Source organism: Drosophila montana, unplaced genomic scaffold (assembly GCF_035044405.1).
Source record: "Drosophila montana isolate Dmon_TW-CO22-7 unplaced genomic scaffold, ASM3504440v1 contig_3626_1, whole genome shotgun sequence".
NCBI lineage: Eukaryota > Metazoa > Arthropoda > Insecta > Diptera > Drosophilidae > Drosophila > Drosophila montana.
In genome coordinates, this window is record NW_026998511.1 from 26,374 (window position 1) to 43,123 (window position 16,750).

Below are 16,750 nucleotides of genomic sequence, written 5' to 3' on the forward strand. Positions count from 1 at the left end.
ACGCTCAGCGTGTGCGGCTTGATTTGTTTTTAATGTTATTTTAATACTTACTTTAACTTTAACGCCTGCTAACATTTAAGTTCAATAAACACAAGGCAACAAAAAAATACAAAAAATAAGTTCAATAAATTATTCGTATTTTGTAACTGTACAAAAATTGGCTCTTCTTATTTGCTTATTCGCTGCTGATGGGGGGCAACTTGACTAATATGTTTGCAGTCTTAGCCATGTCAAACACTCTCCTCAACACATTCCACAACAATCAACTGCGCAATTTTCGATCAGTTTTAATAAATGAATGCAACTTGACTAATGTTGATCAGCAAATAGCAAAAACTGTTCGATTAACATAGATATATTGCGCAGTTTATAGTACATTTATTTCACTTAAAATATTAATACAGCCAAAAAAAATACTTCAGCTAAAAAAAAAAAAAATTGTAATTATTTGTTTTAAATAAATCGAGTATTTGCAGCCAACAAATTTGAGCAAATTCTTTCTAACGGCAGCTGGTTGGCAACTTGACTAACAATGTGTACGCACAGCAGTACGTAGCAGAGTTCCACAACCGGGCGAAAACTTCAGATAAAGAGAACAAGGAAAATTAGCTGCGCAGTTATTGAGTTAATTTTAATATCCTTCATTACACTGTCAATTTATGGTAAATTTCTGAAATAGCCACAAAAAAAAAAAGAAAAAGAAAACAAGGCCAAAATCACATTGATCCACTGTAGAGGGGTGTTGTAGGGTAACAGTTCATGCAGATGCATTTCGATAAGCGATTGGCAAATTCTGATCTCGATAATTCCATTGTTTTTTGGGTCTATTTAATGATGATGATGATGGGCTATTTCCAGAACATCCACGGCGTGGGACAGGGGCCGGAGGGGGGTGGGGTGTGGGGGTGGCGGGGGGCGGGGGGCGGATAATTTAAACGTACTTCTTAAATTCATCATAAATAGCGAGGACGAGGGCGCCGCCAGTGCCGCGAATGACATTGGAAAAGGCGCCCTTGAAAAAGGCAGCGAGGCCCTCCTGCTTGGCAATCACCACCCAGCAGTGGGCGGTATTTTTATAGACCATTTCCGATTTCTTCAGGCCCGACTGCATCATCATGCGACGACGGACCGTATCAAACGGATAGGATGCAATGCCAGCAATGGTAGTCACCACCTGGGCAATGCCCCAGCTAACGTAGAAGGGTGTATTCTTTGGATTTGGCAAGTGGTCGCGACACGTATCGTAGAATCCAAAGTATGCGGCACGATAGATAACGATGCCCTGCACGGACACAATAAAGCCGCGATACAGTCCAATCAGTCCATCCGATTTCACCACCTTTCGGAGGCAGTCGATCAGTCCATTGAACTCGCGCTGCCCTCCCTTGCCCACATCTGCAGCCAAACTGAAAGTGCGAACACGATGGACATATATTACGAGATGATTATAAAATATACATATGTACATATGTAGATAATATACCAAAAGGCGGTATTTGCTCTATTTTTTGCTTACAAATAATTTAGCCAAGTGGCAACCTTGGCAATAGTTTAGCCATTGATTTGAATTCAATTAAAGTCACAAAACTTACCGAGTACGAGCAAAGTCCAGCGGATAGACAAAACACAAAGATGTGGCGCCGGCAGCGCCACCAGAAGCCAAATTGCCCATGAAGTGGCGCCAAAATTGTTTCTTTTTATCGACGCCACCTAAAAATACCTGAAAATCGAAACAAAACGAAAAGCACATAAAAACGACAGTTTGGTATTTTTCTTGGTGCGCCACAACCTCACTCACTCACTCACTCACACACACACACACACTCACTCACCGACTTGTACACATCCTTGAAGGCAAAGTTGAGAGCCTGTGTTGGAAAATAACGTATCACATTGGCCAAGTTGCCGCGCCATAATGATGCAAATCCCTGTTCGCGTGGTATGCGCACAAAACAATCTATAATACCCTTGTAGCGCTGATCCTGTGCTATCTGTTTGGATACCTCCTGCACCTGGAGAATCAGTTTGACGCGCTCGATGGGCGCCACCGCGGTCTTGGCAATGGCGGCCGATACGCCGCCCATCATGAAATCAATTAAGAAGGACTTGAGATCGCCCCCAGCTCTCATGCCGCCACCTTCATCGCCCATCTTGTCGAGTTACTTGTGTTTAACACTTCAGTTGTGGGTTTCTTCTCTTCTCTTCTTCGATTCGGAATCCTCTAATTGGCCTTTTGATTTGATTGATTGTTGTCAATTGTTTGTTTCAACTAATTCTTCTCTTCTCTTCTCTTCTCTCTTGTGAGTTGCGTTTTCCGTTTATTCTGCGCTAGCTTTATAGTTTCCGAAGGATATTCAAGTCAGAAGAAAATAACATGTTAAAATAATTGAAGTTTTTTGCCGAAAAATTTGGGTTTGTTGTAAAACCAGCTATGTCTGACATGAAATAATTTTGAATTGAACATAAAACCATGACGTCCAATTGCGAGACTACTTGGATTTTCATTTGTTTTTCCATTTCAATTGCGTTAAAACTCGATTCCTGGGAACAAAACATACCTGGCATAATATGTCAGTTTTGCATAATAAGTTTTGTGCCAGAAACTTTGGCTAACAAGTTTTCAAGATGAATTGGCGAGAATCATTTGCATTCGTATTCAATATCCACCTCGAGGTGAGTTTGCTAGCGGAAATACAGTTTCAATCGGTTCAATCGGACGAATATGCACTGAAGAAAATTGCAAAAAAGCTCTCTCTCTTCTGCCAGGGGAACGTTTAAGAAAGCGGATGGGAGAGGGAGAGGGAGAGAAAGAGAGAGAGAGAGAGAGAGAGAGAGAGCGAGTTGGTTGTCAAAGTAAAACACAATTTGTCTACTATTTTTATCAATTTTTATATTTTTAACCAACCGCAGGTTGATTTTTTGTTGGTTTGTTGTTACAGCAGAGGCTAAAGAAATTGTTGTTCGTATATTTCTTTTGTATTGGGGGCACTCTCTTTTTCCGTTTCAATAACAACATGCACGCGATTGGCAAAAGGGGCGTGGTGGGCGTTGTTGCTAGGCGAAACAGAGCCGAGCCAAACAGCCGCGCTCAGCCACACAATCACCTGTCGAACTTAACAAGAATACTAGCTTATAAATAATATATATGTCTAGAATGTTCGTCTGATTTTGTTGTTTTAGTTTCTCCTGCTCCTGCTCCTGCTGTGTGTGTGTGTGTGTGTGTGTGTGTGTGGGGTGTGTGTGTTTTGTTTGTGGGTTCAAGTTTGGTTGTGTTGCCGTCGCTCCGTGTTCCGCCAATATCCAGCTACAGCTCCTTTTGCTCATCATCATCATCTTCTTCTTGTTGTTGTTGTTGTTGTTGTTTTCTGGCCATCCTTGATGTTCTTCAAGTGTTCTTTTTGCTATTTATGCAAGTGCAATTAAATTATATTCCAGTTATTATATATAATATAATTTGTTAATTATATCGGGGATTATTGTTGATGTTTCTCGCTGTTCTTTGTGGTTTTTGTTTTTTTTTTCGCTAGTTTCCTTTGTTGTTGTTACAATTTATATAATATAATTAGCTGGTAGTGGTTTGTTGTTGTTGTTGTTGTTTGTTGTTGTTGTTTGTTGTTTTGAATAATTTAATAATTTAATTTACAAGTACTTCTTGATTTCATCGTACAACACAAGCACGAAAGCGCCGCCAGTGCCTCTGAGAACGTTGGAGAAGGCGCCCTTGAAGAAGGCACCGGTGCCTTCCTGCTTGGCAATGGTGGCCCAGCAGTGAATTGTGTTCTTGTAGATGATTTCGGTGGACTTGCGGCCAGACTGCATCATCATGCGACGACGGACAGTATCGAATGGATAGGACACAATACCAGCAACAGTTGTAACAGCCTGAGCGATGGCCCAGCTAATGTAAATGGGTGTGTTCTTGGGATCGGGCAACATGCCGCGGGCAGTATCGTAGAAGCCAAAGTATGCAGCACGATAGATGATGATGCCCTGGACAGAGACGCCGAAGCCGCGGTACAAGCCACCAATACCGTCACTCTTGAAGATCTTGGTCAAGCAGTTGCCCAGGCCGGTGAATTCACGAGCGCCACCCTTGCCAGTATCAGCAGCCAAGCTAAAAGTAAAACCCCCAATTATAGTTTCGTTTCTTACTTGTTATTATTATTATTATTGTGCCACTTACCGAGTACGAGCGAAATCCAATGGGTAGACAAAGCACAGAGAGGTTGCACCAGCGGCACCACCGGAGGCCAGGTTGCCCATGAAGTAACGCCAGAACTGGGTGTTCTTGTCAACGCCACCCAAGAAGACCTACAATAGACCCAAGTTAGAGAATCGTCTGCCGTCTGCTTTAAATGGGAATGGTAATGGTGATGCTTACCTGCTTGTACTTGTCCTTGAAGGCAAAGTTCAGAGCCTGAGTTGGGAAATATCTAATAACGTTGGCCAAGTTACCGCGCCAGTATGAAGCAAAACCTTGTTCCTTTGGAATGCGGATAAAGCAATCAACCATACCCTTGTATTGCTGATCGGGGGTGATTTGTTTCGAGATGTGCTGAACCTGCAGCAGCAGTTTCACACGCTCGATGGGTGCGACGGCAGTCTTTGAGACAGCTGCGGAGATGCCACCGGCAGCGAAGTCCTTGGCGAAGCCAATAGCATCGAAATCCTTGCCCATTTTGCTATAAACACACACACGCAAGTGCCAAGTAAAATGATTACAAAAATTGTCTTCTCCTCCTCCTACTCCTTCTCCACCTCCACCACCTCCAAGCATCATCAAACATATTCTTCTGCCATCGCAGCTCAGTCAGTCAGTTGTCAGTTTGTGAGGTTAATGATTGTGATTTTGCATTCTTGATAATCGTTTGCATTGTTTGTATGAGCACATTTCACTTTTAGACACAATTTTACAATATTTACAACAAATTGATAGACACCAAAACCAAATGAAAATATTTATAACGTGCATGAATGAAATTTAAAACGGCAACGGAAAGCGCCCAACTTAACGAGAGCAATCGATACCGCGCGACAACCAATCGATTATCGATGCCACCCTCAATCGTATCGAGTACTTTTGAGGCAGTTGGTCAATCGAATGGCCAACCAAGGTTCGATGAGCTCCGTAAGTCGCGGCTACTTTGCGCTGCGTTTTGTGCAGATGCAACACAAAATGAGGTTAAATGATTAAGTAGTTAAACTAGATTAAACTAGCTAAGCATGCAAATGATGAAGTTGGTTAATAAACAAAATATATGTACATATGTATATGTAAGTTAAATAAAGTAAGACCGGCAGCAAGCCGGCATTATAGGGCAGAGTTTTTTTTAGACTATGGACAATTGTTTTTTTTTTCTTTGCTGTCGTCTGCGAAATCAGCAATTAAAATTGATATGTATATAAATGTGTATGTGTGTGTGTATGTTAATTTCAAGCATTGATATGTATGTGTGTGTGTGTGTGTATATATATGTTAATTTAAACACAAAAGTGCGCTTGGCAACGTTCGTTGTTGTCAGGCGGCTTCGCAATTGTTTGTGTAATTGTATTGGTGCGCTTATTGTTTATACGAGCACATGCATGTGATGGTGTTAGTAAAAACAGCGATCGAAGTTTGCGGGATTTTTTTTGTTTTTTTTTTTTTTTTTATGTATTTCTGCTTATGAATCAGTTTTGTAACCGCCAACTGCCACGTTTATGCATTTAGGCACCCAACGGTTTGAGCTTTCTTAAGACCGGCAATAATAGATTAACGCTCAGTCTCAATTAAGAGCAAATTGAGAACATGGCAATGAGAACATGTACAGGTAGATGAGTGTGCACACATTGCATAATTTATTCGCTTGTATAACATGGTGATAGATGGCGCTTTCAAGTCTATTGAAATGCCAAGAGCACAGCAGCTTGCCAATTGGTGTAAGGGGGATGGCTAGCTACAGAAAAAAGTATGGCCAATGTTCTTGCAGCTGACATTGACCAAAGTGTCGGAGCAAAAAAAGAGCGAGAGAGCGCTTTCTTTTCGTTCTGTTGTGTTGTTAAATTTAGATTTCAAGTGTAGCATAGCCAAATTTATTCATTGTTATTGGTTATTGTTGCCTTAAATGTGGCACAAAATTAAATTAGCAGCCACCGGCAGACCAAGTCTAGGCCAATTTTCATTGACGAAAACCGCATTTATGTAATCACTTTGCACAGCAAGAGCGGCTGGTCATTTAAGAGAGAGGGCGAGCGTGCAAGAGAATTCTATTGATGGGAGAGTTGTGGGTGCGCTGAGGGCAGACGCAAACAACTGTAAAAAGCGTTGGCCTGTTATCTAATCTCCAAAGTACGGCTGATTGAAAGAGCTTTTGCAAAGAGCACGCGCGACTGTGATGTAACAGTTCAACGGGCAAAATATATATATATATACATATATATAATAATAATAATCAGCAGCAAGGGAAAATAAGAGCTAGACGAAGTTGCACGTGTAACGGCTTTTGTTATATGGTGTATTGCTTATCGGTTTGCACTTGCTTGTAAAAAAAAAAAAAACAGGGCAGACGCCCTTTAATGTCGATTGCATAACTGCCTTTATCACCAGAAGAAAAAAAAGTTGAAAATTGTTTAACTACATAATTGATATTCAATTGTAAACACCAGACGCTGCATTTGTTATTAAACAACTTTTCAATCGGTTAATGCTTTTGCACATTTATGTAACGTTTTAAAAAAAATTTCTTTTATTCCAAGCAACGAAAACAAAAATTAAAAAAAATTAAACACCAATGCTTGCTGCTTTCTTTCAATTATTATTGCTGCTGTTCAGTTATTGTTATTGATGTTGAATCAATTGATATTGTTAGGCACTTTAAATGCAATTAATTTGTAATACGTACAATTTGTTTGTGTTTAAATATCACAGCACCGAAAAAAAATTATTTATCCTTTATTCCTTGCGAAATCAAAGGTCTGCACCGGACGGCAACTAAATTGCTTGTGAACGCTTCGTACAGCAGAGGCGGCGAGCTAGCCTGTGCTGCGCTGCGTCGGTCAGCTGCTGCCTCTGCTGGCAGAGGCAGAGTCAAGTTCAGGTGCTCACGCGTCGCAGTCGCAACGCAACAGTTGCGTGAGAGCGAGCGAGCGAGCGAGAGAGAGAGATAGAGAGTGAGGGTCGCATAACGGTAACAAAAGCGTTTAAGCCCAAACTATTAAGAGACAGTTGGCAACAAATGCTAGACAGCTAAAACACGCACACAACGCTTTTGCACGTGTGCGCAAAAGCAGCAAATGATCGAGAACGAGAGAGCAGATCAGAGCCTATCATCTCTTCTATATATACACATATGTATATGGTTTATCAACGCATGTGCCTGGCAGTGACAGCAATGAATTCAATGCCAATTGCGATTGCATAACACTGTTAATCAGTTCACAGGCAGCAGAGTTACGGGCCGGACACTGATAAGAAAAGGAAGTGAGAATAGAGGCATATGGAGATACAAAATAATTGTATTGGCATTATTGTTGGCCAAAAAAATCGAGAAGACAACAATTTAAACAATTGTTTTTCATTTACCCCTTTCGAGGTTTGAAGCGCCTTCACGGCAAAACCGAATGCTTGCCAAAAATGTAAATTTGTACTCAGTTGGCAACGCGCCGACGTCAGCAGCAGCGTTGACGCCCGCGTTCACAGCGTAGCATGTGACTAGTGGAAAATTTGACGCATGTGCTGCGCTCTCTTTGACACTCTCTCGCTCTCGCTGTCTTATGCTCTCTTAAACACTACGAGCAAGTGCGACGTCACAGGGCCTTTTGCAGGCGGAAGGCAACAAAATTGAAATGTGCGTACGGCGATTAGATAAACGCCGCTACGAATACAACCTTTTTATGTAAGCAATTTTCAAGGTCTTTGAAACGCCGACAATTACATAAAAAGTGAACGCTAGATGCGGCCAAATTAATGGCTGTCTGCCGAGCGACAAATGATGATGGCAACGCGCCAAAAATGCAGCGGAGTTAATGTGGCCCAAAACTCAATTGTGGCTATTTTAGGCAAATAAGTTCAAGTGCGCTGGCCCTGCAGTAAAATCAGATTAATGGGCTAAGTACGGCAGCATGTTAATGGGGTTGCCAGACAGGCGTGACGCAATTATTCGCGATCAGCGAACAGCGAAAGGCGAGTTCCAACAATAGAAAGCCAACTTATGCATGAAATTTCCAGAACTTTAACTGCTGACGCATCATCGAGGGCGTCGATTTCTTTTATCGCTCGCCAATTCCAACAGTTGGCAACTGCATAAAGCAACCTTAGAGCATGAAAATTCGCTAATTCGTCAATGTTTGTTTCACAATACCAGACAGGACAGGACGTTTCAACTATGTTATCGATGATTGGCATCGGTTAGAAAACACCAAATGCAAAATGGCGCTAAAAAGGCCACACAAAAGGGCAAAAATAAATACGAAAATCACAAGCGGCATATTTACATTAAGCGTTTGCTTTGCTGACGTCACAAAGAGCAGCAGCAGCAGCAACAGCATCTGGTGCGCTCGGTGATTGTCTCTGCCAAATCAACCGGTTCTGGTTTTTGTAAGCATTGTCAGCCAGGTAAATGTAATGGAACATTTTTTGGGGGTTTGAACACCGACAAAATTAAAGCGGTCATTGGTCAATGGAAGAAGAAATGTGCTCTTAAAGAGACGCGAGAAAATGCAAAAAAAAAAAAATATATACATATATATATAATACACCAACACAGACATATTTATTCGCTGCGATTCTTGCGCGTGTAAACGGCGAAGCGTGCGAGTGAGTGAGAGAGAGAGATGGAGAGACAAGCACATGGAATTCATACGAACGTACATGTATGTATGCGTGTGCCGCTTTTCTAGCCGTAATTGTCACACTTTTAACAATAAAAAAAGAGTGAAAATTTTGCACATATACATGTAAAAAAGTGGGGAATTCAATTAGATTCGTTACAAAAGCAGCTGGCGCAAATTGTACACATGCAAGTGTGTGTGTGTGTGTGTGTGTGTATGTGCGACAGCTTGCTTGTGTGGCACCGTTTTTTTCCTCTGCTTGCTTTCAACTTTTTCTTGCGAAAATTTTTTAAGGTTAGAACTCGTGAGCGTTCTTAGCACATTGCAGGTGTGTGTGGGTGCATTGGAAAAGAGGACACGGACACGGACGATTGTTTTACCTTGTGACTTATATTAGACGCTGCATCATTAGTGTTAAATTTTGCACAGCGTTGCGCTTTCGTCTGCGAATAATTTTGTGGTTATGTAAGCACAATTTATGCATCATTTTTGTTATTTTCATATGAAATTAATTATACATTTTCTAATGGCGCCGTGGTCCATGGCCACAATATACAGTTAGATTCATACACCGCAATATTAAACCAACACCGACACATAAAAAAATAAGCACATTACATAACTAAAAACTAGTGCAAGGTGAACGTGAAGAAAAAAAATCAATGACAAATTTATAATGGATGCACTGTTCGTTATTCTTTTTAGTTGTAGTAGTTCGCAGTAAAAAAAAGAGTTGTATAAAAGAAAAGCACAATACCTTCAGTTATTAAACTTCTTACAAAAGTCACAGAATAAAAACTTCTTTTGCAGAAATAGAATTTCCCACTTGGCGATGAAATAAGCCGCGTGCTCACTTAACGAACGCTATTCGTGAAGTGCTCGTAAAACGTGAGCAGTGTGCTAAACTATCGAGAGATCTTGACAGAAAAAAAATCGGTGTGCCAAGACAGCTATCGATGGTTATATGTGACTATTGCGATATGTTGATTACACTCTGATTGTATGACTTATATAAGGCTAACACGCTCAAAATAATGTATATTATTAAGATTTACATATTAATATGCATTATTATATTAAATTTAAATCATAAATATAGTTATTTCAGCAATATGTAACATGGTTTTAAAGTAAAAGTATCGGCATTATTGAATGGTCACACTATCTTTTCTCGAGTCCAAAATTAACAAATATCGACATACCTAAAGTTTTTGACATTCAGTATATTTTGAGCCCTTGTCAACACTAAATAGAAAAGTTGGGAAAACGTGCGAGTGCGTGACTATTTTGCTACGCTTCCAGAAAAGGAAAATTAATATTTGTGTATTTAATTATAGAAAATGACTGGTCGTGAGGGCGGTAAAAAGAAGCCACTGAAGGCGCCCAAGAAGGAGGGCAAAGAGATGGATGATGAGGATATGGCGTTCAAGCAGAAGCAAAAGGACCAACAAAAGGCGCTCGAAGCAGCCAAACAGCAGGCTTCCAAAAAGGGACCCCTAGTGGGTGGCGGCATTAAGAAGTCGGGCAAGAAATGAACGCAACGCATAAATAACCAATTATTATTTTAAAGAAATTTGTGAAACCATGCACACACAGACACACAGACAGACAGACAGACACCCGAATACACTATGCAAATTGCATTTGCAAAAATTCAGTTTTCGTCTATGTAAATTGACCAAAATTGAGCATTAAGCAGTTTAAACAATTTTTTTCTCGTTTTATACTTACGATTTAACACAAATAGCGCATTAAATATTGTCATAAAAACAACTAATGCCGCATTCATTCATTCTACAATGATCAGGTGCTGAGCTAGAGATGGCCTCGTGTTGCTTTCCCAGCACGACACGAACACGAACTACATTTTGGCACGATTCACCACGAAAATTCCAAATGCTTGATATACAAATATTTGTTTGGTATCGCAAACTAACTCTAGGTGCTTTTATAAATCATTTAGTTTATTATTTTCGGTCCGTTATTTGTTAGTACATTCCGTGTAGGCACTTGGAAAAAGTCTTCCTTCCTTCTCTTAATCATATGGAAAGCTGGACTGTGTGCCCGGCAGCTGCACCGACTTGGAGGCCACTAGGCAGGCGGCTAAAATGTGCGCCGACAGCTTTTTTTCCGGATAACGCGCCAAGTTGTGGGCCAAGGCGCCAATGAAAGCATCCCCGGCGCCAGTTGTGTCCACCACCAGATCGGCGGGCACAATTGGTGCAGGCACCAGCTCGTATGCCATGGGATCGGCCTTTGAGGCGCAAACGGCGCCCAATTTGCCCAGCGTTATGATCACCGTGTTGGCGCCCAGGTCGATGAGGCATTTCAGAGCCGCATTCGCCTCACTGGAAAGCGTTACAAGTTATATAATATGAAATTATAGAGGTTCTTTGGGCTAGCGAAGCTTAAATACCCTTGCAGAGATTTGGCTGAGCATTGTTGATATATAAAAACTGCATTATATTCTCGACTATTCTCGAAGATCGGAGCGGTCCTCTCTGCAAGGGCATTCAACTGACTTAGGGAATTCTTTACTTAATGCTATTGATGCTCTTCACGCCGATGATGAGCGCCGCCTCCGTCTCGTTGACGCAGAGGATGCTCGGCAGCCGCAGCAGTTCCACTGGCAAGTGTGCCATAGCCGGCGCCGCATTTAAAATGGAGATGCCCCGGAACTCGCGTAGAGCGCACAGCGTTGCCTCAATGGGCGTCTCCAGCTGGCAGACGAGCACCTTGGCCTGTGCGAATAGTTGCGATGCGCTTGTCACATCGCTGGGGCTGAGCAAATTGTTGGCGCCCACCACAATGATGATGTTATTCTCGCCGCTAGCGGACACAGCGATTTGGGCAACGCCCGTTGTTTGGCCGGCGATCTGCTGCACATGCTCCACGTTGATGTGCTCAGCGCGCAGCTGGTTCATGTAATTCGTGCCGAAGCTGTCCGCGCCCAGTTTGGCAATTAGTGCCGTTTTGGAGCCTAGGCGTGCGGCTGCCACACACTGATTGGCGCCTTTGCCACCGAATCCGGTCTGAAATTTGTGGCCATGCAGCGTTTCGCCCGGCTTGGGCAGGCGTGGTGCGTAGCTGGGGGTATATAAAAGTGGCGGCTGCCGTGACAATGAATTCAATGCAACGTTCGTTCCACTTACCAGATGAAATCTATGATGGCCGAGCCAAAGACGAGCACATCCAGTGTGTCGCTCATTTTACTGGGGTTTTAGGCGCAGAATTTAATGTTTGTGTGTGTGTGTGTGCTTTGTAGTGCGCTTATCTCAAGTGCCGTCCGTGTTTGCCTTAGATGATAATTGGCAATAGTTGGTAGTGCAGCGCCGGCGGCTTATCAGCGGCACTGCGCCGTCTTTGGTCTGCCCGGCAGAATCTGCGCGTTGGTCTAATGTGACGTTGGTGCAGTCGTGAATTCACAATAGTGTCGTTTACTATCGATAACTATGGTTTTCCAAATGGCACGAAATAAAACAAAGAAACAAGCTTATCAGAAAACATACAATTGATGCGTTTTTTCACATACATATGTAGCCTTGTCAATGCAGACCGACATTTAACTTATTGCACAAGAAAATCGCAGATCACCTTTTGTTCAGATGCACGAGATTTTCGTTGATTAGGATAAGCTTTGCAACACAAAAACGTTTTAAACTTCCTAAAGTTGCGCACACTCGATAATTTCAAATAGCGATTGTCAAAAGTACATTATCGATAGCTATCGTTTTTCAAAGTGTTTCGAGTGCAATTTATAAAACTAACAAATAGACACGAAAAACATACATAATACAGCATTTACTTTGCCATATGCAACATTACCAATACAGACCAATGTTTAATGTGCAACACAAGAAAGTCTGCTGAACAATTCTTTTTCAGATGCACGAGATTATTGTTGATTAATATCACGTTTCAAATCTTTAAACGGTTAAAATCTACTAAGGAATAACTTGTTTCAAGCACACCCTTTATATAAAGAGTTAATTGAGTTTGCGGGCGAAGACAATTTAGATTTCCTCACTGTTCCGAAGGCAGGTAAAATGAAAACGAGATTAAATCAGCACCAAACTGCCATCTTGAAAAACTTAATATAAGCGCGCGATAGACTATATTGAGCTCAATTAATCGTGCATCCGATCGATATATCGAATAGCTGCTGAAGCGATTAAGTTCATTATCGATAAGAAAACAAAGAAAAGTTGCAGCGGATGCATCCAATGTTATTTGTCTGTTATTTAAGGAATAAACAACTTTGGCTTTGCTTGGGGATTATGTTTACTTAATAAATATTATATTAAACATTTTTTTTTGTTTTTTTCAAGTCGTGATTTCCATTACATTTGCCAGCATTGTTAGGTTCCCTTCGCTTCTATTAAATTTAGTAAACAAAATTAATAAACAAAAAACCTAATACACAGAGTCGAATATATAAGGTTAGTTTTCAATCGGTATTCATGTTAAACGTTGGCTCTGTCAAAATTCATAATTTTCGAAAAGCATAAAAAAATCGCATATTATCGATAAGTTAAAGTATCGTTTTAGGAAGTTATCGACAAGTACAACAAGTGCCAGCAACCGCTCTAAATATAAAAGGCTGATTTTGAAAACAATTAATTAATTCGCAAACATGTCGCTACACAGATTTACAAATACTTTTAGACTGGCACCTAGAGTAGCCGGTAAGTGTGACCAGCTGTAATTTGTTGATTAGGATAATTGTTGTACTCTAATTGGGTTTATTAAACCCGAGTCCAACCGACCGGTACAAAGTCCGAATCTGAGTGTGTGGCATTCAACTGGCAGCAGTTGCAACAGCTTAACTAAACCTTGCACCATTTACCTTGCCAGTCATGCAGCCCTATCGCAACAAAACACACAGCAGCAGCAGCAGCAGCAGCGCTCAGGCCGCCACCGAAGTGGCCGCAAAGTTCAAAACTCTCGCCATCAGTTCGCCCAAACCCTTCGTCTTCCATGTGGAGCTGAATCGACCCAAGCAGCTCAATGCGATCAACAGGGATATGTGGCTGTAAGTGTAAATATCATATATGTATATATATGTATATATCACCATCAATGATTATCCGCAGCGAGATCAAAGACTGCTTCGAAACGCTGGCCATAAATCCGGATTGTCGCACCATTGTTCTATCCGCGGCTGGCAAGCATTTCTGTGCCGGCATCGATTTGTCATCGATGATGAGCATGGGCCAGCAGCTGGCCGATTGCGAGGATGTGGCACGCAAGGGCGTTGTGCTGGAGCGCACCATTAGGCTGTATCAGGACTCGATTAGCGCTGTCGAGCGTTGTCCCAAGCCCGTCATCATGGCCGTGCATCAGGCTTGCATTGGTGCCGGCGTCGATCTAATAACCGCCGCGGACATACGCTACAGTACGCAGGATGCCTTCTTCCAGGTCAAGGAGGTGGACATCGGCATGGCCGCCGATGTTGGCTCGCTGCAGCGTCTGCCCAAGGCCATTGGCAGCCAGTCGCTGGCACGCGAACTGTGCTACACGGGCCGTCGCTTTGAGGCCGCCGAGGCCGAGCGCAGCGGTCTGGTTAGTCGCGTATTTCCCGACAAGGACTCGCTGGTGGTCGGCGCAATCGCCCTGGCCGAGGACATTGCCAGCAAGAGTCCCATCGCCGTGCAGACGACCAAGGAGAGCATGGTCTATTCGCTGGAGCATACCAATCAGGAGGGACTCGATCACATTGTAAGTGCCCGGCTGGGCTATCTCTGGCTGATTGAAAAACGGGTTCTATATTAACCTTTGCCCTTCTGTCTATTGCAGCGTATTATCAACAAGCTCTATCTGCAATCCGAGGACTTTGCCCAGGCGGTGGGCGCCCAGCTCACCAAAGATGAGAAGCCAGTGTTTGCCAAGCTTTAAGAGATTCTAATTCTATGAACTTGAACAATTAAATGTATTTGATTCTTTTTTCTGTATACTTATCGTGTATGTACATGGGCCCTGGGCGATCGGAGTTATGCGCGTGATCTGATCACAAATGGTTATAAACTTTAGTTGGGAGTAAATTATGACTAGGAATTTTGGGTCGGCGTTGATGGCAACTACTTGAAAAGATCTTCGAGGGCGCGTCGCTCCTTGACACAGCCGGCGGTTAGCACCTCGATCTGGCCCTGCTCATTGATCAGTATGTCATCCTCGATGCGTATGCCAATGCCGCGAAACTCGTCGGGCACATCTGTGCGCTTCTCATCAATATAGATGCCCGGCTCCACGGTGAATACCATGCCCGGCTGGAGGCGTGTATTGCGCGGCACATGCGGCGTATCGTGTACATCCATGCCCAGATAATGGGAGACATGATGCGGACAGAATTTGTAGCCCTGCGTGGCTAGCTCCTTGTGATCGGTCAGATGCTTATCCACCAGTCCAATTTCCTGCAGATATTTGCCCAGCCTGTAGCAGGTCGTCTCAAACAATTGATCCAGCGTCTCGCCGCCCGGTTGCATGATCAGCTCTGAAAACAATAAACATGATTTATACAGGGATTTTGCTCTTTGTCAGCTGCCTTTACCAATTGTCTCCTTTTGCAGCTGCTCCATCATGTCGTAGAGAGTGCGCTGCGGATCCGTGAATTGGCCGCTAACGGGCCAGGTGCGTGTTATGTCGCTGGTATAGCCGCCGTATTCGCAGCCGGCGTCCATCAGCAGCAGCTCCTGCGGCTGCAGCAGCTGTGTGTTGTTCACATAGTGTATAACGGTGGCATTTTTGCCGGCAGCCACCACAGGCGGATAGGCCAAATAGCTGGCGCTGCGCATGCGGCACTTAAAGTCTATGGAGGCGTATAGCTGATGCTCCGATTGGCCCGGACGGGTCTCGGCCATCACCTCGTTGAAGGCATGCGAGGCTATCGAGCATGTGCGACGCATTAGCTGCATCTCGGCGGGCGATTTGATCAGACGCATATTCTCCACGAACGTATAGACGGGCAGCAGCTGGGTGCGCTCGTTGTTGCACACCTGCAGCATGGCATCCGTCACATTGGTCAGCTCCGATTGCTTCAGATCGAACCACAGATGTGGCTTTAGCTGGGCGATGCGTGCCGCCAGCATTTGTTGGAAATTGTCGATGGCATGTGCCTCATGTACGCCAAAGAGCTGCACAGCATAATCGGGCCCAGTGCGTGGACCATCCCAGAGCTCGGCATGCGGATCCTTGGGGCGCATAAACAGCGTTGACTGCACTATGCCCACATCATCAATGGTCAGCAGCAGCACCGAGTCCGGCTCCAAACAACCGGTTAGATAATAAAAGTCCGAGCTCTGACGGAACACATAGGGTATCTTGCCACTCATATACTTCTTGGACGCCGCACCAATGACCAGCTAAGGAATTACATGGAATCAGCAACAACAACAAATGCATTTAAACAGCATTTAAAGGCCATACCATGTGAGACTTGGAGGTGCGTCCATTGAATTCATCGCCAAAGCTATCCGCATAGGCCTGCAGGCCTTGCATAAGCTGTGCGCGACGCGTCTGAAATTCCGCTTGACTCACGCCGGGCACCAGCTCGTTCGGCCTGATCAGATGCGGATGCGTTGCGCTTGTCGGCTGACCCAAAGCGCGCAGTCCGTTCTTTAGGGCATCGGCAACGCCGCGCACTTCCTCGGCAGTTATTTGCGCCTTGCACATTCTGGGCGTCGACAATGTGGAGAAATTCGGCTTGGTGCCAAGGGCGCGCATTAGGCAAAAACGTGGCAGGCGTTTTAATGCAATCATATTAACGATATTCGGCAGCGGCAATTTAATAAGTTGTGCTATTTGGGCGTCTGCTTAGTTTTGAATGTAAGTAATATGGGCACAAAATTTGTAAATCTATGGCAAACATAAGGAAATGGAATAACTGACAAAAAACAAAACATTTGCCGCTATGCTTTAGAGATGTCACCAAACAATGTTATCGATA

General features: G+C 43.4%; 6 protein-coding genes across 7 annotated transcripts; 2 read left to right on the forward strand and 4 right to left on the reverse strand.

Moving 5' to 3' along the window:
- Window positions 1-605: 605 nt before the first annotated feature.
- Ant2 (Adenine nucleotide translocase 2) lies at window positions 606-2,455 on the reverse strand. Its single transcript, XM_064692577.1, has 3 exons — window positions 1,833-2,455; window positions 1,593-1,720; window positions 606-1,406 (listed from the first exon to the last, which is right to left on the reverse strand). Exons 1-3 carry the CDS (start codon window positions 2,148-2,150, stop codon window positions 932-934), a joined length of 921 nt encoding a protein of 306 aa, XP_064548647.1. The 5' UTR covers window positions 2,151-2,455; the 3' UTR covers window positions 606-931.
- Window positions 2,456-2,864: 409 nt separating this feature from the next.
- Window positions 2,865-9,724, reverse strand: sesB (stress-sensitive B). 2 transcript variants are annotated; one of them, XM_064692578.1, is made up of 4 exons: window positions 9,566-9,724; window positions 4,382-4,682; window positions 4,184-4,311; window positions 2,865-4,114 (listed from the first exon to the last, which is right to left on the reverse strand). In XM_064692578.1, the coding sequence occupies exons 2-4, from the start codon at window positions 4,676-4,678 to the stop codon at window positions 3,640-3,642; spliced, it is 900 nt and encodes a 299-aa protein (XP_064548648.1). In that variant the 5' UTR covers window positions 4,679-4,682; window positions 9,566-9,724; the 3' UTR covers window positions 2,865-3,639. The 2 variants fall into 2 exon arrangements, with proteins under 2 accessions (XP_064548648.1, XP_064548649.1); XM_064692579.1 differs by lacking the exon at window positions 9,566-9,724 and adding an exon at window positions 6,882-7,024.
- Window positions 9,725-9,939: 215 nt separating this feature from the next.
- On the forward strand, window positions 9,940-10,581 carry LOC135435535 (translation machinery-associated protein 7 homolog). The gene is made up of 2 exons (XM_064692631.1): window positions 9,940-10,082; window positions 10,146-10,581. Exon 2 carries the CDS (start codon window positions 10,149-10,151, stop codon window positions 10,341-10,343), a length of 195 nt encoding a protein of 64 aa, XP_064548701.1. The 5' UTR covers window positions 9,940-10,082; window positions 10,146-10,148; the 3' UTR covers window positions 10,344-10,581.
- A 170-nt stretch (window positions 10,582-10,751) lies between these two features.
- LOC135435534 (ribokinase) lies at window positions 10,752-12,228 on the reverse strand. Its single transcript, XM_064692630.1, has 3 exons — window positions 11,961-12,228; window positions 11,347-11,895; window positions 10,752-11,156 (listed from the first exon to the last, which is right to left on the reverse strand). The coding sequence occupies exons 1-3, from the start codon at window positions 12,014-12,016 to the stop codon at window positions 10,844-10,846; spliced, it is 918 nt and encodes a 305-aa protein (XP_064548700.1). The 5' UTR covers window positions 12,017-12,228; the 3' UTR covers window positions 10,752-10,843.
- A 1,109-nt stretch (window positions 12,229-13,337) lies between these two features.
- On the forward strand, window positions 13,338-14,759 carry LOC135435544 (delta(3,5)-Delta(2,4)-dienoyl-CoA isomerase, mitochondrial). Its single transcript, XM_064692667.1, has 4 exons — window positions 13,338-13,493; window positions 13,663-13,840; window positions 13,902-14,526; window positions 14,605-14,759. Exons 1-4 carry the CDS (start codon window positions 13,442-13,444, stop codon window positions 14,701-14,703), a joined length of 954 nt encoding a protein of 317 aa, XP_064548737.1. The 5' UTR covers window positions 13,338-13,441; the 3' UTR covers window positions 14,704-14,759.
- LOC135435541 (xaa-Pro aminopeptidase 3) lies at window positions 14,714-16,702 on the reverse strand. Its single transcript, XM_064692664.1, has 3 exons — window positions 16,231-16,702; window positions 15,356-16,166; window positions 14,714-15,298 (listed from the first exon to the last, which is right to left on the reverse strand). The coding sequence occupies exons 1-3, from the start codon at window positions 16,561-16,563 to the stop codon at window positions 14,886-14,888; spliced, it is 1,557 nt and encodes a 518-aa protein (XP_064548734.1). The 5' UTR covers window positions 16,564-16,702; the 3' UTR covers window positions 14,714-14,885.
- Window positions 16,703-16,750: the final 48 nt, after the last annotated feature.

Bases quoted from the DNA above. Each gene is read 5' to 3' on its own strand.
- Ant2 (XM_064692577.1), bottom strand. From the start codon at position 2,150: ATGGGCGATGAAGGTGGCGGCATGAGAGCTGGGGGCGATCTCAAGTCC. The intron at 1,721-1,832 runs GTGAGTGAGTGT...TTCGATTTTCAG, and splicing joins TCAAGGATGTGTACAAGTCG to GTATTTTTAGGTGGCGTCGA. The intron at 1,407-1,592 runs GTAAGTTTTGTG...TCGCACTTTCAG, and splicing joins CTGGACTTTGCTCGTACTCG to TTTGGCTGCAGATGTGGGCA.
- sesB (XM_064692578.1), bottom strand. From the start codon at position 4,678: ATGGGCAAGGATTTCGATGCTATTGGCTTCGCCAAGGACTTCGCTGCC. The intron at 4,312-4,381 runs GTAAGCATCACC...GGTCTATTGTAG, and splicing joins TCAAGGACAAGTACAAGCAG to GTCTTCTTGGGTGGCGTTGA. The intron at 4,115-4,183 runs GTAAGTGGCACA...TTTTACTTTTAG, and splicing joins TTGGATTTCGCTCGTACTCG to CTTGGCTGCTGATACTGGCA.
- LOC135435535 (XM_064692631.1), top strand. From the start codon at position 10,149: ATGACTGGTCGTGAGGGCGGTAAAAAGAAGCCACTGAAGGCGCCCAAG.
- LOC135435534 (XM_064692630.1), bottom strand. From the start codon at position 12,016: ATGAGCGACACACTGGATGTGCTCGTCTTTGGCTCGGCCATCATAGAT. The intron at 11,896-11,960 runs GTAAGTGGAACG...ATATACCCCCAG, and splicing joins GCCATCATAGATTTCATCTG to CTACGCACCACGCCTGCCCA. The intron at 11,157-11,346 runs GTAAAGAATTCC...AACGCTTTCCAG, and splicing joins AAGAGCATCAATAGCATTAA to TGAGGCGAATGCGGCTCTGA.
- LOC135435544 (XM_064692667.1), top strand. From the start codon at position 13,442: ATGTCGCTACACAGATTTACAAATACTTTTAGACTGGCACCTAGAGTA. The intron at 13,494-13,662 runs GTAAGTGTGACC...TTACCTTGCCAG, and splicing joins ACTGGCACCTAGAGTAGCCG to TCATGCAGCCCTATCGCAAC. The intron at 14,527-14,604 runs GTAAGTGCCCGG...TGTCTATTGCAG, and splicing joins AGGAGGGACTCGATCACATT to CGTATTATCAACAAGCTCTA.
- LOC135435541 (XM_064692664.1), bottom strand. From the start codon at position 16,563: ATGATTGCATTAAAACGCCTGCCACGTTTTTGCCTAATGCGCGCCCTT. The intron at 16,167-16,230 runs GTATGGCCTTTA...GTAATTCCTTAG, and splicing joins GCACCTCCAAGTCTCACATG to CTGGTCATTGGTGCGGCGTC. The intron at 15,299-15,355 runs GTAAAGGCAGCT...TATTGTTTTCAG, and splicing joins GCTGCAAAAGGAGACAATTG to AGCTGATCATGCAACCGGGC.